Source organism: Aulonocara sp. 'chitande type north' Nkhata Bay, linkage group LG11 (assembly GCF_057382095.1).
Source record: "Aulonocara sp. 'chitande type north' Nkhata Bay isolate Kocher_YH1m ecotype deep benthic linkage group LG11, A_spYH_male_GT1.1, whole genome shotgun sequence".
Lineage (NCBI taxonomy): Eukaryota > Metazoa > Chordata > Actinopteri > Cichliformes > Cichlidae > Aulonocara > Aulonocara sp. 'chitande type north' Nkhata Bay.
Window position 1 is genome coordinate 31400891 of NC_141354.1, and position 24064 is coordinate 31424954.

The 24064-nt window shown below is 37.4% G+C and overlaps 1 protein-coding gene across 1 annotated transcript; it reads left to right on the plus strand.

Moving 5' to 3' along the window:
* The first annotated feature begins 10163 nt into the window (after positions 1-10163).
* zbtb32 (zinc finger and BTB domain containing 32) lies at positions 10164-20488 on the plus strand. Its single transcript, XM_086310017.1, has 5 exons — positions 10164-10250; positions 13163-14214; positions 15251-15354; positions 16948-17112; positions 19240-20488. Exons 2-5 carry the CDS (start codon positions 13193-13195, stop codon positions 19467-19469), a joined length of 1521 nt encoding a protein of 506 aa, XP_086166143.1. The 5' UTR covers positions 10164-10250; positions 13163-13192; the 3' UTR covers positions 19470-20488.
* The last annotated feature ends 3576 nt before the right edge of the window (positions 20489-24064 follow it).

A 24064-nucleotide genomic window follows, 5' to 3' on the forward strand; every position in this document is an offset into this window, starting at 1 on the left:
TTTTAAAAAAACAACAAAAAAAACACCAAATATTTAATTTAGCTTATTTAGTCAGTGAATGAGTTTGTTTTATTTGTTCTGCTATCTAAAGAACTGTAAAACAGAATAATCAGAAGTCCGTTATTTTGATGAAAGCATGACAACTTGGTGTATGATGCTGCAGTATTTATTTGTGTTGTTCCTGTCATTGCTTTTGAAAAGTCGGAAATGTCACAGTTCAAAATGGACACTGTAAATAACGTAAGAAGTACATACTGCTAGATGTAGACATTTCTATGATTAATTTGCATTGATGTAATGGAATAATACATAAAAATAGTACATTGTGCTGTTATGAGAAGGAGAAACACTTTCCTAACATGGCTGATTGAAAACGGACTGTTGTAAAAACCAGCACAAGACAACGACACAGCAACTACTTTCTGAATGTATTTAAGGTAGATGTTGAGGCTCCATCTTCTTTTCGGTACTGCATCATTCCCTTAGAAAACCTTAGTAGGAGTAGTTAACTTCAGCACCTCCAACAGACTACATGCCTGATGCCCTTTCTCATCACCTTGTGTAGCAGCCTGTTCATCGTCACATCTTTTGGCAGGTTTGAATTAGAGCGGAGCGGCTTAACAGTTAGACGTATCGTACCGCACAGAGCAGTGAGTGGAAAGAGGGCACAGCTATAGTAATGTGAAGTGTCAGCGTGTGCAGTAACTCCCAAAAAACTGACCACACTCTGGCATGATAGTCGTACTGTTTAACACCTTTGAACACTACAACATTTGAGCATTAGTAATCTAGTATAGACGCTGTACTAAAGTTCCTATCATCATCAAGAAGCTTTTTCACTAAATGATTCATGGTAGTTTGTCATATTTATGAACAACATAGTACACCATATAGGTACTACGAAAAGGGACTGCCCCCCCCCCCCCCCTTTTTTTTCTGATTAATTGTTAAGTGCTTAGTGTATCGATTTGATTTCATTTAGCAACATCGTGTCAGATCGTCTAGGTTAAAAAGGTCACGTTGTGGGATGTTGCTTTTGATTCATCAGTCTTTAACTATGTGCGACATAGTACAGATAATCAGTACCAAAATCAGGTTAGAGTTTATTTGTTTATTTCTGGGTGACATTTACTGTAAAAACAAAAAACAAAGACAGCAAGAAAGAAAACACTGCAAAAACTCAAAATCTTACCAAGTATATTTGTCTTATTTCTAGTCAAAATTATCCCATTACACTTAAAATAAGACACAATCAGCTACAGGGCAACATTTCAGTAAGCTAAAGGAACTTGTTTCAAGACAGTGAATCTTGAAACTAGAGAAAAACTAGAGATTTTTCACTTGTTCCACTGGCAGATTTTTTCACTTATTTTAAGCTAAAATATCTTGTATTAAGTGAAAAAATCTGCCAGTGGAACAAGTGAAAAATCTCTAGTTTTTCTCTAGTTTCAAGATTCACTGTCTTGAAACAAGTTCCTTTAGCTTACTGAAATGTTGCCCTGTAGCTGATTGTGTCTTATTTTAAGTGTAATGAGATAATTTTGACTAGAAATAAGACAAATATACTTGGTAAGATTTTGAGTTTTTGCAGTGAAGCGGCTTTTGTTCACTGTAACGAACGTTAGATTTGTTTTTGTGTGAAGCTTGTTTTGAAATAAGCGAGAGATTTTGACTATTGGACTATCCAGTCTTCTGTTCCTTCTTGTTAGGTGCGTTCATTGCAGGTTGCGGTCGTGTTATGACAGGTAAAGAGAAGTCATAGCTCCTGTATAATTTGTACAGCTACGTTAGTGAATGAAAACATTGTACGTTCGCAGTTTAAGTCAGTTGATCTTGTAATGATACTACTGAAACCATAGATGAGAATAAGCTTGCCTGTGTTTCCCAAACCACTGAAGGTTTCCTACCAGCATTTAGCAGACTTAGAACGGTGTATACTGTAGTTCCTCAAATCACATTTGTACTTCTGTCCTCTGTCGAATTCTAGACTTCTTTGTTGGTCTGTCCCCCTTACTTCCCAATGAACTATAAACAATGTTATTGAAATTTTAATTGCTGCATTATTGCCTTTTACAATGCTGTGTTTTGGATGTAATGATTCTGTATTTTTTATTTGTATGTAATAATCATTTGGATCAAGGGTCATGCTTTTCACGTGTAATTTTAGAAGCTTGGACAAGAAACACTGACAAGTAAATGTGAACTACAGACAGACACATTGCCTCTGCCTAATTGACAAGGGGTGGCACTAAGCACAAGATGAGCCAAATTGATCCAATTGTGTACAGATTGCTAAATGTTAGACGCCGATCCCGTCTGTCTGGTTTCAATTACACTGCAGGATTTTAGGGGTGTTGATAGCAATGTTGGTCTTCATTTTCATTAAGAGTTTTAACCAAAGACATGATCCATAAATAATGAGACAGATCATCAAATTTGGCAAAATGTTTTCCTGTGTAACTGTACTGCAAGCAATCTGACAAACTGAAACTGGTGAAGCTAATTAACAGTCTAATAAAAATGAGTGACCCATAAAATATTGTCTCTGCTTTTTAAATGTGTTTATCGTGGGGCGATCGTGGCTCAAGAGTTGGGAGTTCGCCTTGTAATCGGAAGGTTGCCGGTTCGAGCCCCGGCTCGGACAGTCTCAGTCGTTGTGTCCTTGGGCACGACACTTCACCCATTGCCTACTGGTGATGGTCAGAGGGCCCGGTGGCGCCAGTGTCCGGCAGCCCCGCCTCTGTCAGTGCGCCCCAGGGTGGCTGTGGCTAGAATGTAGCTTGCCATCACCAGTGTGTGAATGTATGGGTGGATGACTGGATATGTAAAGCGCTTTGGGTTCCTTAGGGACTAGTAAAGCGCTATATAAATACAGACCATTTACCATTTACATGCGTGTTTCTCTGTCTATACAATGTACCAGGGTCAAACAGATGGCCTACAGGGTTGATGGCTCTGAAAAAAATGGTGGATTTTTCATTTTGTTTTGAACCAGGAAGCATTGTAAAGCATGACTTTAATGACAAAGCACACCATGAGAGCTGTCCAAAGACATTACTTATTGCATAGCCTACCACACTGAGCTAAGATCAGTGATGATGCATTTCTTTGGTTAACTACATTAACATTTCTTTGTAATCTGGGTCTTCATCATCTTTTATCTGAAAAGATGTTACTCACACTAAAAGAGAGAGTACATATATATATATATATATATAAGTTTTATATGCAGTGCTTGTGCTGGTCCAGCGCAAAAGCACAACAGTAGTGAGTTAGACATAGACAGCACTCCTCTTTACCACAATCGCATGAAAGGAAATTCACTGTCATGCTCCTCACGAAGGCAAAATGAATATTGAATTTTGATCACCTTGTAACTTGTGCAATACAACCTATGATGTAAAAGCCACAGTCAAAGGGGGGAAATCTGGCTTACTCACACTGGAAAATTAGCTTCTTTTCTTTTTTTCTACTACAGGCTCGTTTTTCTTGGGAAAGAGAAACCTAACGTAAAATCGGTTTACACTGTTTCTTTTGCTAATTAACAGTATGTTAGTTTCATTAGTGAATTGCCTGTTTTTCTTAACTTAAAGGTGCAAGTTTTCAACGTCCTGCTCACTTGTGTGCCACGCATTGATGTAATATTTGGTAGTAAGACTTTCTGCATGATAAAAATCTTAACCAAGGTTAAGATAAGGTTTTCTCTCAGCTTTCAGTATGGAGTTTCAGTGACTCCTAAAGCCACACTGTCACTTCTGTGAAGCCAAAATTGCAGTTCACTTCCTTTGTCAGGAAAAGCTACGATGATACCATCATTTCTTTAACCTCTAAAAACAAAACTGTTTCAACAAATACACTTGAGCTCAGCTTTAGATGACTTTTGTATGGGGTGTCAGAGTGGAAAACTTTTACCTTGCATTGCAGTTCTAGACATATACAGTACATACAGTTCTAATTACCCATTCATTCTAATGGGTATTTAGTACGTTAGTAGCTTACTGGTATTTTCCTTTGAAATGAATGTCATGCAATGAGTAATGCTATACTGTAAATGCGCTGTGTGTGTTTTTCTTTTTTTTTTATGCCTGCTTTTTTTTTAAAAAAATTTAATTTTAAAGTTGCCTTGACACAGTTCTCAAGTAGCTATTCACCTGAGAGTCACCAGCGTGGGCAGGTCTCACATTTCCTTCACCCACAAATTACAAAGAAGTGTCAAGCCCCAGCCCCTGTCTTTACACAGGTTCACTTCTTCCAAACCACAACACTGACGGGTAGTCCTGCTTACCCAGATTACTGTGAAAACTCTGTGTGGCTGTACAGTGACAGTTTGCCATTGATGCTTCCAACACACATAACTCATCTTGGTAGTGGTTCCTCTGAAGTCAACTGCTCACATACCGCTACTGTGGTAATGTACGACAACTCATATTAAACCAGACTTTAATCAAGTTGCATTCTGAGTGTGCTTTTTGTTTAGTTCAGTAACGCTTTGATTCATTCAACAAAACAACAACATGAAACTCCTTAAAATGCAGAGATTAAAAGCCTCCGTAGGTGGATCAAAGATGTTACTGCATGAAATGCGCATTTGACCAAATAAAAGATAAATCTCATTTTTATCATATGACACGTGGGCGGTGGACGCACTAATGTGGAATGTGCAGATGAGCGCAAGTACCCCACACGGTTAGACACCTCGGTGAGTCAGCACTGATGATGGGTAAAGTGTCTGATGGTGATTGTCAACTGACGGCGGGTGGGACAGCAGGTGTTGAGGAGTGGGGTGTTAGGGGGGCCTGAGAGTCTTGAGATTACTGGTAGGTGAAGCCCTTTGCATCAGTTCTGGCTTTTTCTTCCTATATAGTGCAAGGTGACATTTAAGCATTGGTATATTGCTAATTTCACTGAGAGGAATCGATGAGATCAGACTGTCCAGTGGTTTGAGCAACATTTGACAATAACTGCACAAACAAGGGTGTGAAGAATAGCCCCCAAATGTCACCGACTTTCTTGTAAGCATGCACACAGCACGATACCTATACGTGATTAAGCTACCACGAATGGTCAGATATCGTATATTACATCGCGGAATTGTAACGTATGGCAGTAATGCACTAATAACTGCGAGAAAACCTCTTAAATAAAAAAAGTAAGCTGAAAAAAAAACAAACCCACACAAAATGACAGTTTCTAGTTTTTTCCCTTCTTAATGCAACAACCTGTCAAACCTGTGATCACAGCCATTACAGGAAACCACCTTGTGGTTCACACTTTATGCATGTCCCTTTATCATATAGGTGAGAAGCATTTATGACGAATACTACTTAATCTTAAGTGCTTTATATTTGGAATTAAGTTCTATGTAAATGATGAACTCTTGAAAATTATTGGGAAAAGCAGTTTGCGCACTGTATTCACCACATAGGAAATGTTCACATATCCAAAACATGCTGCCAAAGTCAAAATGGAAAAAAAAGCAAAAAAAACCCCCCCCAAAGTTAACTTAAAATTCTCTAAGATCATGCATGATCGTGCATGTGGAGAAACAAAATCACTTTTTATGTGTCGCCTTTTTAATTCTGCAACTCTGAACAGAGTCAAGTTGGGGGTTTTTTTTTAATACGCTATTCATTTCTTTTTTGTCTTAATATGCAAACAGAAACCTTGCAGAGAAAAAATTCTTGAGCAAGATCTTATCTCTGCTTAAAACAAACTACTCACCACAAACCAAAATATAGCATTCGATACAACACATTAGGTGGTGTTTATTGTAATATATAAGAAGTAGTAATCGTGTCAATTTATATCCCTCATGACAACTGGACATTGCAAGAACAATAAGGGCAGGAACAGTGTTCTTTATAGAAACTTAAAAGCCATGCACAACAATGTATTAATACAACAGAAATAGCAAATGATAGCAATCGCACTATGATTCCTCTACGAGACTTGAGTTAAAAAATCAATATCAAAACAGCTTGATTTATACAGCTCATATGAGACAATTGGGATTCTTTGGCAGGTTTTAACAATACAGTGCACAATGGGAAAAATCTGATCCATGTGTTTCTAAATAAATGTAATTGACAAGGTCAGTAATCCAGTCAGCATTTAAATCAAAGATTAGTTCTGAAGGTGTTGAGGTAAATACGAAATGCATGTAGTTATAATAAGCTGATAGTCAAATAAAAGTAATGGCGTTTTTACTGTGTAATATAACGTGTTAGATTTACTTTAAACAGTAGGTCGAACAAAGTGTTGTTGTTGTTTTCTGCATTTCCAAGAGCAACTTCCTGAATGTAAAGAAAATGCAGAAAAAAAAGTTTCCTGCTGAGGTTTTTACCTCAAGTGGTGCTATGGAGCTGTTTTTCAACAAATGGGCACTTCCATTGCCTGTTTTGGGTGTGTGTATTAGTACATAAAGGCCAGTGAGGCCTTGCAAGTCCCCACCGATGCCTTTTCTAATATTTCACTGAAAAACAGGTGGTAGAAACATACTGACATGTGCAGAAATGTGCTAAATCTGTTTTCTAGTAAACAGAGCATTAACAATTTGATTTGAAAAAGAAAGTGCACTCTAAGTTCTATAGTTTTACATGCAAGGACATAATTAAAAAAGCCTACAACCTCAGATGAACAAGACAAGAACACATGAAATAAAGCACTGTGCCATCATTTATTTAAAAAAGAAAAAATCAGAATCAGTGAATCAAAAACTGAGAACACTTTGTGATTCACTAGCGTGCAGAACCATCTTTAGCTAGTATAACCTGAAGTAACTGTTTTTTCTATGATTTTATCTCTTGCATCATAGTGGAGAAATTCTGACCACTCTTTTTTTACAACTTTGCTTCAATTTATTGTGGTTTGGGGGAAATTGTTTGTGCACAACTACCTTAAGGTCCCACCGCAGCATTTCAGTTGGGTTGAGGCCGGGTTTTTAACTGGGCTATTGCAACACCTTGATTCTTTTCTTTTTCTGGCATCCTGTTTTAGTTTTGCTGCTGTGCTTGGGATCTTTGTCCTGTTGCATGACCCCATTTCAGCCAAGTTTTAGCTGTTGGACATACAACCTCATTTGTCTCTAGAATATATTGGTATACAGAGGAGCACAGATGGCGGTTTGCAGAGCTTAAGCTATGCTGCCATGTTCTTTTAGAGAGAAGAAGATTTTTACCAGTTCCTGTTAATAACTTTAAAATTCAACATGCTAATTGAGGCAAGTAGAGTCTCAGATGTAGCTCTTGGGTTTTTGCAGTTTCTCAGAGAAATAGACGCTCTGATTTTTGAGTGAATTTGCCAGGCGTCCACATATCATGTCTTGAATGTTTTCCACTTATGAATAATCATTCTTACTGTAGACTTCAGATTGTTTGGAAACTGTCTCATAAATCTTCCCAGACTGACAGACAACAACAGTTGCTTGTGTTAGAACATACCTGATCTTTCCTTCTTGGCATTGTGTTAATGTACATCTGAATGCTCCATAACTGCCAAAAGTCTTGTTTTTGTAGAGATGCTCTAACTCACTAATGATCAGCTAACTGGCTGCATTTGATTAGCACCAACTGGTTGCTACTTTCCCTCTTAATTTCCATGGATGTAGCACGAGTTTAGTATAAACTTTCCACATAGTTTCTGTATTGTGGCTTCTGTATTAACTATGCTGTTGTAAAAATGAGCTTCTATTTAAATTATTTTAGAATCAGGTAAGGAACAGATGATTTTATATTGCATTCTGAAATGTAAAATGAAAGTTGTACTACTTTCTTTTTTCATGACTGTATAATGCTTTAAAAATGTCTTTGCAAATGTTCTTGCACTTTGTAAACATCAGGTATATACACTACATTTTAGTAAGCATTACTCAATTAAGAACTGAAATACTTACATGAAACTGTTTAAACTTTAGTCATCCACAAATGGCTTGTTACTGGAACCGAGTCTATGTAATGCTAGCTAGCAAGTTAGCCAAAGAGAATCATTATTCTGTGTGCAATGGAGTATTAGATATGTTATTAACATTACATTTCACTGTGCTTGTAGTTTCAGTAAAAGTGAACATGGCAGTCATCAGTAAAAGCAAAGAAATAATTTCACTAAGCAAAGCTAAAATTAATATAATTCATGCAAAAAGGTGTTTTCAGGCTTTTGACCACACACAATAGTGTTTTACCATGTTCTCTTTTAACAGTTTTTGCATGTTGACTCAAACTAAAAGCTACTTTTTAGAGCTTCTACAATAAACAAGTTTAGACAACACTGGCTTACAAGTAATACTATTGACAGCCTCAGAAATATTGATACTTGCTTTCCAGTTGCAGTTTATGTGCTACCGTGCTGCTGAAATGAACACTACATAAAGTCCTAGCTCTGTCTTGTACATATGTTTTGTTTCAATTTGTAACCATGATTGTTTGGTTTTTACACTTGCAGCATGTTCAATTGTGCTAAATAGTCTACTGTGTTTCTTCTGTGCCAACCATGACAGCATAGCTCATGTTGTTTTGTCACCTTGTCACTGTCACTGTGTGTGTACCTGGTGTGTGTATGTGTGTCCACACCTGCGTGTACACAAAGAAAGGTTCCATTATAGCCGGAACTATCTTGAAGGTGGTAAAACCACTTTGTGAAGTAAATAACACTGGTCATCATATTACACTAGCATACTATATTGGTAAACCAAGGATCATTAAATTTATGTGGATATAATGGTAATACCAACCACCTAAGTAAATATTGCGGCAGACCAAGGTAACCTCCTCATGACAACTGCACTCCTGAAAAGCATCTGCCTGTCTAAACATCACACCTTCCTTCAGTTGAACAGTTTAAGGAAGTTACAAAAAGAGCCAAAGATCTTGAATCAGCCTTGAATCTCCCCAGATTTTGACCAAATGAGCATCCAGAATGCACATCATACCTGAGTGGGTCACAGCTCTTTGAACAGCAGGACTCTAACACAAATATTCGAGAACAAGCTTTAATGTCGTTTTTGATCGTTCTGCCCTCCTAACAGCTCGGCAGTTACTGTTTTCACTTTGTGAGCCTTGCCTCTGTGTGTGCGCGTATCTTTGTTTGTGTAATAATGGCAAAATGTGGTCCGCCCACATTCACAGACAGACACACGCCCACGTTCTCAATAATCTGTCAGGCATTTGTAACTGCAATTAAATTTTTGTAAATGCAAATATTTCTAATGACGAGTGTGGTTCACTCGGTGGTCTCTAATCATTTTTAGGTGGAAAATGCTCATCTGTGTTGACAAACTGCTGATTTTCTTTACACTTGTATGAAGAGCCCAAATTATACTGTATAACAAGAATTCTTTAAAAAGATGGCACATCTGCATGTTTTTCCTATCACATGATGTCTCCCCCTGAGCTGAACAAAAAAAATGTAAAGAAACAACCTTTAAGTTTTAAAAATGTAGCAGAAAAAAAGAACTAGCTTAAAAATTAAAGCTAATTTAGGAATATGGCAAAACAAACCGTTAAATGCAAGCAAAGGCACAGAGTATACTCCACCATCACGGGCTGACAAACTGACCAGCTCGCTACAGTTGGCCTATTTTTACAGGTTGTCACGCCAACATCTGACATATCGAAAGGCCAAAGCAGATATTTCTATTTTCAGAGCGCAGCTTTTAGTAAAGCTCGGCCCTACATATCAGTACCACTGGGCTTTGGTCTGTATGTTTCCTGTCACAGATGACTGTCTTTGAAGTGGTTTTTGTCTCAGCAGAGAACAGTCTATTAATGTAGTGACCAGCAAATGAAGTAGGAGGAGAGGAAATCATGTACAACATGTACAGGTGTGCAACATTACCATTCAACCACTGTCCTCATTTTTCTCTCTCATTTTCAAAAAGGTTTTCATTGTTAATTTGGTTTGGTTTGTGTTTTGTATTCGACAACAATAGCTGTATGACACTTATACAAGAAGTAGAAATTATTCCTTATCAAAACTTCCTCCGTGGTTTGAGCAAAGCAAAATTTAACAAAGTACTGGTTTAGTTAACAGAAAGTCCCCATCTTTAATCACAAAAGGCAAGCCTTTTAGCACTGTAATCAGAGCACCAATCAGAGAGAGTTAACATGAAGAGGAGGGACTGAAGAGACAAAAGAGGAAACCACCCTGCCCCACAGTATAACCTGTGCCCTGACAGACATGTCACTTTAGAAGTCGCTTCACAGTCATGATGCGAGGTAGCTCATCGTTCGCCTTGGAGAATATTCACTAAACATCTGGTAAGTGCCTCATTCATGCAGCTTGTTGCTTCTTAGATTTCCAACACTTGAAACCACAAGAAGATGCACCTCAACATTTCTCATCTTTGCTCTTTTTAACTGTCTAATCTTTGATCTACTGTAAACACAACTTAGCACTGTGCTACTGATATGTTACCCGTTGAGGGTTTTATCAATTGGGTGTCAACTCTAGTGCTTTACGTGTGAGCTCTGGAAGGGTTTACTTTAACTACTTCTCTTGTCAAATGTGTAAGGCTTTACATTGACATTGATTATACTTTTACTAAAAGGAGATCAAACACCTGCTAACTATGGCACAACTCAGGTCTACATTGATCCGAGCAGCTGCAGTGGGAACAATATATTATACCAGGCAGTTTATGACAAATAAACAGTTAGATTAAGACAAATAGATTTAAACCAGGTAAGCGTGAACTTTGGGCACAGCATAAAATAACATTTATAGGCCAGCAGCTTCCAGGAGAGCACCTCTATATGCACTACAGTGAACAATCATAAATTATACAGTACTATTGGAATTACATAAATGTCACCAGAAAGTCAGCACAGTATTTGAAAACACATTATAATCACAGTTAAAATGAAAGTGCATGAATTGGCACATAATGCACTCTGAAAGACATCAATAATCCTGAAAGGCCTTTGCAAGTAAGACAAGAGCATCAATATACAGATGAAAGATTTGTTTATGACACATTTCTTTTCACATCTCACCAAAATCTCCTTGGATTTAAAATAATGTTAATTAAAAATTTTTTTTTAATGATTATAAATACATTATGTAATGTTAGTGTGTCCTTGCTCTGTTAGTCAGAGCAAGGACTAATAGACTCAAACACAGCTGTTATCCAACTGCAATAACACATCTGAATACTACAAAAAAATGTCCATCACGCCACTCTTGTGTTAATCTATGCACGGTCTGAAGCATGTGTGTGGGAATGTATGTGAATGTTTTACTGTTATATCTTATTAGTATTTTAAGTATTCTATCTATTTTATTTATTGAATTTTATTGTTTTATTTATATTTTGATATTGCTAGGGATGATGCAATGATCGGGGACCATTCTTAATTTCGTTGTTCTCATGACAATGACAATAAAGTTTCTGATTCTGATTCTGATCCACATGCTTAATTATATTGTCGTCACGACTGTGACAACTAATACGATAATGTTTTAATAATGACATTGGTATTTTATTATCATTATTGGCGCTGTTTTAACGTAAATGCAGGTCACTTAAAATGACTATGTGGAAAATGACGAAAATTGTACTCCAGAAATTTTAATTGTTCTGAAAAGAAAGTTACTTTATATGTAGCTTTGCAAAATCAAAGCATTATATGCGCGTATACTTAATATATCTTTATATTTGAAGCCGTAAATGCCATACTGGGAAATACGGGTCAACGCACTTTATATTCATCTATGCGGACGATACCCGTCACTAAACTGACATAAGCTTGATTTGCACACTGAATTCCCTACGTGCTTTCGACACTGTTTATGTAGAATTAAACATTTAATAATTGTCTTGACTTTAAAAAAACAAAAAACAAAACCGATAAATGCATGCTCAAATGAAAACTCAAGCTTGTCTTCAAGCCCAAGTACACAGAAGCACTAAGTAACTTTGTACTTTCGATAATGGCCTTGCGCCACTGTCACTTTCACTCTCACTGCTCCATGCTGTACCACTTACACCTACATATGAGACACAGCCAAATAATTGACAAATATAAAAACTAAAAATAATTTGAAATTAATTAAAGCAAGCTAAAACGCTTTTAAAAGGCTTTAAAGGATTAAATCGCTCATGTAAACTATTTTCGTGAATTTTTACGCAAGACAAAAGATTTTGATTGGTGCATCATTTATGCACATATTTTTTTTAAATTCCAGTAATGAGACAACTAAATGTCATTTTGTTTCACATTTACTTTTCATTTACAGTCACCATCGAGGTACGGGTATGGGTTTGCAATTGCGCAAAAAAAGACAACAAAAAAACCTTCTGAAATAGCTCACAGTACTTGTGACCTCTGCTTCAGAAACCGACCGCACACTGTATAATCATAAAGGTTCATTATAGACTTCAGACGGTGTGAAGATGACAAACTTTCAGGCATCCGGTAGTTTTAGCGTACAGCCACAGCCTCTTCATCCATGTATTCTCAATATTAATGTTAAATTCCAAAAAAATACTTACATATTTACATATTCCACCCCTGCAATATCTTGCATCTGATGTTTACTGTACTCAAATATGGTCTTATTGTTGTTGATGTTCAAACTTTTTACTCATGTTTACGCGTGTACAGTCATTAGTCATGGTTTCATATACTGTTAGGGCTTTGTGGCTTTAGAGTGTGTATGTGAACTCTGAATATCAAAGCTTTCACATAAGAGTACATTTCCACACAGCAGCCAGGCATTCAAGCATGATAACAGACACAGTAGTGATTGAGGAAAGTTTTCTTGCAAATATGACTCTACAAAAAGATACAGGATTTTTTTAAAGAATACTTTTAAAAAACTGTTTTGAAAAGTCCCTGAAAATGAAATTGAGTTACACCGGTTCTTTGTAATTACACAAATAATAAATATCTTTGTAATAATCATGTTGGGTACATTCTGCCCCCTCAGCTTTCACTATAGGTAATGCTCTTTGGAAAGGGTGGAAAAAAACAGTGCAAACCACAGAGAAGTATATCTGTTAATCACAAGCCAATCTGTGCTGCTGTTTTTCAACCTGATTTTCCAACATACAATTTAGCATTTCTGGAAATGTCACATAGCAATGTGGCAAATAGATGGAACAAACTTTCAGATAGAGTGGGCATAATCTGATGGGATATCTCTTTTGGTTTTGGTTTTCTCTTCTCAGACTTTTGATTATACATCTACACCTTCAGACATGATCAGAATCAACAACACCCAATACTTCCACTTCCTGGAGCAGGCAGATGCCTTACGCCGCTCAGGGTCACTCTGTGATGCTATAATTTCGGTAAAGAGTCAAACTTTCAGGGCTCATCGTCTAGTACTAGCCTGTGCTAGCAGAACTTTAGCACAGCAGCTAGCCCGCGGAGACATAGACAGCCCTGTATGCTGCACTCTAGAGTATTTTTCACCTCACACCTTCCAGCAAGTTCTGGATTTCACCTACACGCAAGCTCTTGAGGTCTCTGTGGATGATCTGCAACTACTGTTGAAAGCTGCACAACTGCTGGAGATGCAGCCACTGGAGGATCAGTGCAGGAAGCAGCTGGACACTCTTGACTGCAGAGCAGAAAAGCAGGAAAAAAGAGACAAAACCACTGATGTCAAAGTAGAAAAGGAGACTCCAGAGGGACAAGATCAACATTCAAACGCAAGTCCATTTAATGAGGATAAACTGCTTAAGAGGTCCTTCCCTGGGAATGAGGCAGGCACTGCCATGGAAAACCTTTCACCCTCTACTCCTACTAAGACCCACAGCAGTCCATCACCCCCAAGAAAGAAGGTCAAACTGTCCCCTATTTCAGAGCCAATTCACAGCAGAAACAGTGCTGTTGCCAAGCCTGCTAGTAGCAATTCCTCTTTCTCTTATCCATGGACTTTCTCTACAAACATGTGGGACTCTGTGAGCACCTTGCGGCGAATAGCAGAAAACTATCCAAGCTTACTTGCAGCTCACCCTCTTCAGTCACCCAACCAGTCCTCTATACCCTACCCATACTCTCTCTCCAGTCCCCAAATGTTCCCCCTACTAAGTTCTCATTTTCAAACCCCAGGTCAGAACCCCATAATGGGCTACTCAGGCTTCCACCCCCGCTATGCACAAAACATTTACACTGGTCCAACTCGAATGGGAAACATAATCAAACAGAGCCTTTTAAAAAGAAAAAGATCTAGCCAGAAAGCATTTCCTGGGACTGTTCAACCTGGTGAACCAAGGTAAGACACAGTTTGGACATGATTTTGGAAACTTGGTTGTTTTTTTTTCTAGTCATTATCTCCAAATTTTTCCTCTAATAGAGTAATTTAGAATCCCCCGATTTGCTCAATTTTTCCTTTGTGACAGCTACCACACCTGACTCACTGCTTTTTGGGTAGATATGTGTTAACAAGCCTCCTGCATTTTCCAGCTACATCAGTTTCACCTGTTAACCCTTCCTTGCCAGTCCAGGTCTGTGAAATTCATTTTTGAGAAGTTATCATCCTAGCTTACACTGCGCAAAAGGGCTAAAAAAGATATATATATATATATATATATATTTATATATATATATTTATATATATATAAAACATTTATAATATATATATATATATATATATATATATATATATATATATATATATATATATACATAAAACATTCATAATATATATATATATATATATATATATATATATACATATATATATATATATATATATATATATATATATATATAGTAAGTTTCATTTATCATCAAAGTAATAACCCACTTCACCTTGTTTTGTTTTTATGTGATAATTTAGCGTATACACATTGCGCACTGTTCCTCACAGCAAAACCAAATAGAACATAACGGGGAGCCCCCTAAATTTCTCCCCTCCTTTGCAAATTCGAGAGTTTCCACACACTGAAATCTTCCTTTACTGTTTAGTCTGGTCTACCTCTTTTCAGTCTTTTCTTTAGCATTGAGCATGTACTAAACATATAAGTATATTGTGGTTGAAATTTGAGAGGAAGGAAGTTTTAAGTGTCTAAGGGACGTAATTTGTGATAACACGTAAAGCAGTAAAACGTATGCAGACTGACTTTTTTCCATGTGCCATTTTGAAGGTGTGCCTTAGAAGTCGGCACACAGAAACCTTTTTTTATATATATATATATATATATATTTGTGGTTTGTGACTTTGGGAGACAAATGAAGGTTTACATTTTAAATTAAAGGTATAATTAGTACATTTGTTTTTTTGCAACTGTTAATTTGTGTGTCCTCAGTTACCCCGAAGTGTCCAAAACCAGCAAAGACAGAGGTCAAGACTGCCAACATTGCAGTCTACGCAATGATCCGGTGCTGCGGGAGTCAGTCTCCACACAGTTAGGTAATGATATGAGAAACACAAAACACACACTTTCAATAATCAAAACACGCTGAAGCTACATTATTATTGTAAAAGTGATCATCCTGTGTAAAAATGATAATTTTAACAAGATAAAAGTAAAAAGTTATTTTCATGACCCCTAACCTCTGCAGACTCCAGCTGTGTAGCAACGCAATGGAAAGTGATAAAAAGAGTTGTGGTTTTTGAAAGCAGGGTGCAGCAGGAGCAGTAGTGTGGTTACTAGATACAGCTAGATACATGCAGTACAGTATGTACTGCATCGCAACAGTGGTTTGTCCCATGCCAAAAAAGTCAAACATATTGATTTATTATGTCGTTCTAATATTCATTTCATCCACACAAAAATGAGTTACACCATCTGTGCGTCTGCATGTTTGTGTGGGTGAGTGTGTGCACACGAAAGTGTACAATCAGCCTGATAAATATTTTATCAGATGTTGAATATCTTTGCTCAATGCAACATTATAATCATGCTTAAACAGATTAGGCAATGGTAAAACTGTCTTACCAGCAGTTGCATCTTAAATAAAATTCAGAGTTTTCTTGCTGCTGCATAGAGTAAGGATAACAGTAAAACAATCTTTATTAGCATTATTATTTTGTAAAAGTCAACCGAGAAACACCCATATTATTTCTAGATCTTTACAAAACAGACGTGTTCAAACCTTATATGAGGTTAGGTATTTTTTAGCAAGAAGTGATATATTGGACAGGAAATGCACTAATGACAACAGGTCTCAGTAGCTTGTGTTTAGAGTGGTAAGTGTTCGATTGTTGTGGTTTATTCTTTCAATTTCCCCTACTACAGTACACCCCCTTCTCCTTTCAGCATCCTGTCTAAAACTATGAGGCCCATGTTTTTACTTGATAGACCCTAAAAAATATAAGGTAGTGTAAAGCTTCAGTGGTGCTACCTTAACCTCAAAAATCACACCTTTATAATTTTTAGAGGTGATATGCGTGCATAGTGACAGGAAGGTAAGCTTGTACCAACTGAATTTATTGTCTCGCAACAGGATGCTTAACAAAAATAGACGTGCCTTAGAAATGCAAGTGAAATGCTGTATGTCTAATGCTGTGCGACTAAAATCGGTTTTTAAAGGTCTGGCAAAAACTGTGGTTATTTATTTTGAAACAGCTGGTTGAGTTAGCAAGTCAGAGCAAGAGACTCTGCGAGCATGACTACTAACATCAGCTAAGGCGGGATTATCACTAACAGTTATCTGACAGTTATTTATCAAGAAATCGATTAACACACAATTTTGCAGAGCCAGCTGTGAACCCGTTAGATCTTCTCTTTTTTGCAAGATACAAACATGCCAGCATTAATCAAATTGTTTTCAAAATTATTTTCAGATACATTTCCTGGTTATCCACTACCTGATTGTTCAGCGTCGCAGCTCTACTATAGATTCAGCCACATTTATGCAATATCTTGTTGTTGTGTAGTTCCATTCCAGCAAGCAATGCAAGCAGCTTCTATCTGACAACATACAACTTACAACAGAAAAGGTCACCACAATATTCGCACCAAGATCTGTTTTTTATATTAAAATCTGATTGTTTTCAAAGGCAAAACCTGCACAGGATGTCGGTTGTGCGGACGAGGAGACGTTACACCGCATGAATCAGAGACCAGAGGAGACCACAGAGGAGAAAAACCCTATCAGTGCCAACATTGCCCTAAGAAGTTTAGTCTGAAACATCAGCTGGACACACACCACCGAGTACACACTGGTAAGCGCATCTCTTCAACAGCAGTGCATCAGCGTATCAGATTATTTACTTTTTTTTCAAAGATAGCTGTGAGAATTTTCGACTTATAGTGCAGCAAAGAATCCTCTGGCTTGACACTGATGGAAAATGATTACCCACAGCAATGACTAATAATTTAGAAAAAAAAAAAGAAATTAAATAAAATCTATAAACATAGGTCACAAGTGTTAACCTAGTTACAAAATGACGTCTGATAAATCTGCCCAGTATGTATTTACCAACTCTGACTTTGAAAAGCATGTTTAAAAATAACAACAGCAACAAAGGTCTGACGTTGTTTTAGTCAGTGGGACTTGGAAAATCATATCAGAGACAAGGCATGGCAGGCTACAGCCAAATTAAGGAATTTATGAATAACTGTCACAGTTATACCATTTTTAAGTATCCTCATTATAATAACTAAGAAGTTTTTGTGTTTTTCAGTACATTTAAAAAGTGTCTGCACTTTTTAAATGTACAACCGGGCCCATGTGCATTACTGCAGAACATCTTCGGTAGTAGAGAGTTTTCCACTCATTCTAATACTATGAAGTTAACCTTGCAGAATATGAAACTTGCAGACTTGAAACTTGCACGCAACAGAGAACCTAGTCAACAAAGGGCATCATGTCTGTATTTAACTGCAAAGCAATTCTATACATTGAGAAAATACTAAATAGTAAAGAAAATACATTTCCAAAACACTCCTTAAAGCTTTATTATTAAGATTACTTTGGAGACACTGACATTAGAAATATTCACCATGATGAATGTCTAGCATTTGCTCTGCATATTGGGTTTTTGGGAGTGTAGGATTCAGAAGCTTAAAGCAAAAGAAGAGAATTTAAAAATGATTTGCACTGATGGAAAGGACATGAGCTAATTTGCTTAAGTTGAGGTCTGTTTAGCTACAGAAATGGTAATGAACATGAGTCGGTCTTTCAGATAGGCCAGTGTGTTCTAGGATAGATCTGCTTCATAATAACATCTTTTAAGAGCAATTTTGATGTCTCACAAATCAACGAGTATCTGAAAGACTGAAAGAAGACACTAAAAAGAAATTCCCGGGTATATTACTTCATAAATAAGTCACTTCTTTTTCAGGCGTTCACACACTTAGATGTTTAAAAGCTCTTTGGAAAGGATTTTGTTTTAAACTTTTAACACTACCTGTTAAACCAGTAGACTTTTTTAATAAGCACAGATTTTGTCAGCACATTTTATTAATATGAAAATGTAAGTTTTTTTTCTCAGAATGACTAAGCTGATATTTATCTATTTCATTTTGTGTTGCTTTGACCTACAATCAAATAGAAAAACCGACTTAGTGGAAAGCAGATGCAAGTGGTGCAAAGCTGGATGATTTGCATAAAAGTGCCCCAGTTTACTCTACTCATGTTTACTCATTTAAGAAGTGTGTCTGTTGAGAGCGAAAGAAAAATTGACCCAATAAACAGTTTTAGGATTTGACTAAATATTAAACATTGCATGTATACCAGAATTTATGCCAATCAGTAAATTTATATGTGCAACCAGAATAGAACCAATTCAGTATTCAAATTGTGAGATGTGTTCTCACGATCTATAGTACAGTCTCTTGGTCATGGCATTTAATAGTGATCAGGGGGGACATTTTTTTTTTACAGAAAATGATAATGGCACAGTAAAATTGACCTTTGACCTTACAGATATAAAATGTAATTTTACCCTAACAGACATTTGTACAAAATATTTTATTTATCTGATGAATTCTTCAAGTAGGGCTAAAATAGGTACTTTGAGAGTTCACCGTGTGAAACTGACTTTGACAATCAAATTCATCAGTGCGTTCTTGATAACAAGTGAATGTTTGTGCAAATTATGAAGAAGGAAAAAAAATCCCTTGAGGCTTTCAAGGTCGTATGTAGCCTACATAAATACAGACAACCCAAAAAAACATAACCCCACATACTACATCTACTGGCACAGAGGCCCGTGCTAAATAGATTGTAAAACGCTGAAAATAAATATGTTTTAAACACCCTTTCTCAAGTGAGCGCTCCTCTCTTCCACCTCCTTTCTCTTCCTTCCTGTGCCCCCTACCCTGCTCTTTCTTCTCTCTGCTTCAAGGCGAAAAACCATTCGAGTGTCGCCTCTGTGGTCAACGTTCACGGGACTACTCGGCCATGATCAAGCACCTGCGGACTCACGGCGGGGCCGCACCGTACCAGTGCACAGTGTGCCTGGAGTTCTGCAGCAGCCTGGTCGCCATGCAAAGACACATCAAGAGCCACGCAGTGCAAGACTTCCCCCCTGACTGGAGCATCAACAGCACCTACCTGTATATCTCCCACATCTGAGCCACGCCTCACAATCCAACTGCCTCCATCGACGCGAAGTTCTCAAGAGTGTAGCTGTAATGTGCCCCTCTCAGCTATAATCATTACATAGCCTACACACAGCTAAGCATCAATTATATTTCTAAAGATAAAATTTAAAAAAAAAAGTATGTATGGTAATGTTTGAGAAATCTAGAGGGCCATTAAACACTTACCCCTAAGTGAAATGCAAGATTACAAACTGGAGTGTAGCAATAACTTGTATACAAACTGCAACTGTTCTGTATTCGCCGTCAAAACTACAGATCAGATCAATACAGCACTAATTTCCAGTGATATGTCAGAAAAAGATATTGAAAGTGTTTACCATGCATTAAAGCCACATCAACAGCTTATCCTCATCGAATGACGCAGGCATCTTCTCTCCGACTTTCATTATCACTTGACTGTTGTATACCGTAATCTTTGTGTGTCTGACTTAGGTTTACAGCACCCTCTTGAGGAGAACCACAGTAACATTATGACAAATTTCAACTGAAATATGCAACATAGTGTCCACATCTATCTTATTCTGGACAGAAAGAAAGGCGATTTCTCCAGAAACAATTAAGATGAGTTTAAGCTGTAGCAGTACTGGTGAGAGAACTGGCAGCAAAAATGTTAATATACAAAAAACAGTTTAAAGGAGGCTAAAATTTAGCAAAGATAATACCTGTCCTCTCATTAATAGTGACTAGTTAGCTTATATCATCAGTATTATCACAGAGCTTTTGCATCTATCCCAAGCTTGATAGTGAGAATAGTTGAGCGCTTTCTTTTCTTTATTTGGACGTGCTGTAGTAAAAGTCACTCAGAGGTAGGCCTGCCAACTTAAATACCTCCATAAAAGCTCCATACAAGGTTCAGGATTGAAATTATTACATACATATTATGTATGTTTGCACACTGCTTCCTGGAATGAGCTTTCAGTGAAACTCTTGGGTCTGTTTCCATCAAAATGTATTTGTTGATTTGTACAGCATTATCCTAAATGTGTATTAGCTGTGAAATAAATAAATAAACATTATTCATCTTTCACTCTAATTTTTTTTCATACAGATGTTGATGTAAATACACATAGATATAAACATAAAATGCAAAGTGCAAAATCTTTACATTAATTACACATAGCAAGTACCCTTATTTTTCACCTTATTTTTTAAAAATACATAAATACATACGTTGACGTAAATACACATAGATATGAAGAAAAAAGGCAAAGTGCATATATATGTGTGTGTGTGTGTGTGTGTGTGTATATATATATATATATATATATATATATATATATATATATATATATATACACACGTGTGAGTGAGAGTGTACATAGCTTTGAAGTCACTATAATAAGATGAGAGGTCCCATTAACTAAACACATCAGAATCTGAGAATTTGTGTCACATTATTTTATGATATAATGTGATTATATTATAGTATAATTTAGATATAATATATTTAAATGTTCAGTTAGCCATTAGAACCTCACACAGGATGCGTCCAATTGTGATCAATGCGGTGGTAGTACATGTTATAAAGACAAGCAGTTGTTTTCCTGGTCCCCTTTTCAAGGTTTGGTTCCAGTCGGTCTGTTTGGTATTGGTTAAAGTCAATATAATGGCCTTATAAGTCACATATTGTGTGTTTGTGTGGCGGTGTGTTCCGTGTCCTCTTATATTTAGTACATGTACGGTGCATCTCACAAAGGCTGTAATTCATCCAAAACAGCGGTGCAGCACCTCGCAGCAAAAAAAAAAGATTACGTTTGTTAAAAGTCGCGCCGCTTAGTTCCGTCCTTGCACGGTTTCACAGAGGGCGTAATAGAAGACGTCTGCACGTACAAAAGTGGTCGGATTCTCGGCGCCGCTCCTGTGTCTGACTTCCTTCACTGCTCGGTGCAGCTTCACGCTGCTTCCGTTAAAAAAAAAAGAGAGGGGGGACTATTTTAAGCGATACGAGGCGGAGATACACTAGTACGCTTCTGAAACGCGTTGCGGCGCGTCTGGTTATTTTTTTTTTTTTTTTTTGTGAGTGGGCGCGATCAGCTCCGACTGCTGCGTAGGAGCCGGAAAGTGACGCAGTCGCAAGTGGGTATTCCCGGGCAATTGGAGGGCGGTGGGGATGGGGGGGTACGAGAACCAAGTCCGTAGGTACAATAGCAGTCACAGATCAGTGACATGTCGAATTTCGTTTGTGTAAATAAAACGTACCAAAATAACACAACCGCTGTGAAATTTGACATTTTGATGTACTCATTTACATTTATGCATCATATTCTTACCAAGCTCGTTTTTCCCAACCACTTTTACAAAACTACTTTTTTCTTTAAAGGGAAATGCGTGAACCATACTACTGAGTATTCATATGCTGCAGATTTTTGTGCCAAATTACAACAAAGAATTTGAAACATGTTGCAAGCCCGACTCTTTTGGGCCTCTGTCGAAGCCAGTGGCTGAAACTGTAATAATGGGCCAATTGTAGCAGTAAAAGCACAAAAGTAGAAATATGTTGCAAAGTACCTTGGCTAACTATGCACAGTACAAGAGCAGAATTATTAGGAAGGCTGGCTAAGGCCTTATTGGCTCCCTGTTCTAATCTGCTATCTTAAAAGCTCCATTTACCACTTGCATAGTACAGTCTGCTGTAATGTTCCCTCTAAGCTGCGCACGTGCGCAATTGCGCACTGCTGGCACGGTCTCTGCGCACAAAAAAAATCCAACCTGAATTAAAATTGAAACTTTAACAATTCTGTTTTGCAGTGTTAGTCAGTAAGTGCCTGGCTGCTCCCGTATGGAATTAGAACGATCCCATCTTATCCCACAATCCAGCCAATAATGCGATTCACATTCGTATATATGGAGCTAATCAACGTCCTTATGTGCCGACACCAGTGTTAGCTAGCAAAGCGGCGTGGCTGATGTGGAGTGAAGCCACGTTAATGACAATGTGTACAACCATTGGAGATGTGAGCAGGACAGTCGGAAAAATTGATGGAAAAAGTGTGGACTTTATACCAGTTTTTAAATTGTGTTGATAGGCCACGTAAAACCAGAGTTATGATAAAAATAAATTTGAATTTGAATATATGCAATGTTTGGTTTTCTTCCTGAATACTATTGTTGTTTATATTTACTGCGGGAAGAAACGGTAAAAACTGCATTTTATAAGGAAAGCGCTCGAAAGCACTCTCCGCCTGTGAGCATAGCTGGAGTGGCCATCGGCCCACCAGGCAAATGGTAATGTTTCGTTTTAAATGGGCCGATGTTTTTTTTGTTGTTGTCTTTTTTCCCCTAACGGTGTAAACAGTGAAAGGTGGCGGATTGGACAGATGCTGGCAGACGTGTAAAAATAACTCAATTGTTTGGTAGTGGCTATGGTGGAGCTTTCACAGATTCAGTAAAATTAGCAAGTGGTGGAGGCCAGCAGATAGATGAGGGAAAGGGGAGGCGGAGGAGGAGAGACACAAGGCGGCCGCCGGTCCGACTGTCAGGTGAACTGAGCTTCGGGTGAGAAGTTATGACCTGCAGTCTATCTGGGTCAGATATAAACCAAGTTTAGGTGTAGTTTATTTTCGTTGTGCTAACTTTTTACAGTCAGTTACAATAACTCGTACTGCGTGCTAGTACGAGTTATACACCCACCCACCCTATACAGCTGGGTGGGTGCTATGATGTGACTGGTGAACTTATTCACTTATTCATAAGCTTAGTAGAGTCAGTGTTGCCAACTCCTCAGTAAGGAAAATCGCTATTGGTTGTCCTAAAAGTCGCTACCAGTCGCTAAATGACGTCATTGCCTAATTTGCATAATTAGTCATGCTAATCTAATTGTAACCTATGTTGTTGGAGAGAGAAATAACATCGTGGAAGAGACATAAAGTGAGTAAAAACGTCCTAAATGCATTTAGAGTTTATTTAGATCTACAAATTTAATTTCTTTTAGCAATTATTGTTTTTTTTAATGTCACAATTCCAACCCTGCTCCTTTACCCGGGCTTGGACCGGTGTTGTGCCAAAAAGTGATTGTCTGCCAAAAACTGATTTCCAGTGTTTCTGTGTATTTTTTATGTGTAATATCTTTACGTATGTTCGTAAATAGACTTCGGTGAACAGGGGATACAAAGGGGTTACATAAAGAATTAAAAAATTATCTGTTTTTTAAGTATCTTTACAACTTGTACTTACATCATAACCAATCCGGTCCTTTATCCCCACTTAAAATATTTTTACAGAACTATTGTAATATTTGCTGCCATTTCTGCTGTCCTGTTGGGCAACTTACTCTTACAAAATACATTTTTAATGTTAATGAGATTTTTTTTTACTGCATAAATAAAGGTTATATAAAAGTCGCTGCCAAAAACTGATTGCGGCTTGTATCTTGCTACACGAATGTTGTTTGTGGCTCAAGATGACTTTATGTCATCCATAAGGGATGCATTTGACATATGTTTAACATATTATAGCCCAACAAGTTACTTATACCACTTTAAATATGAGCAATCGCTTTTTGGCAAATACCGGAAATCAGTTTTTGGCAGACAATCACTTTTTGGCACAACACCGGCAAAAGTGACC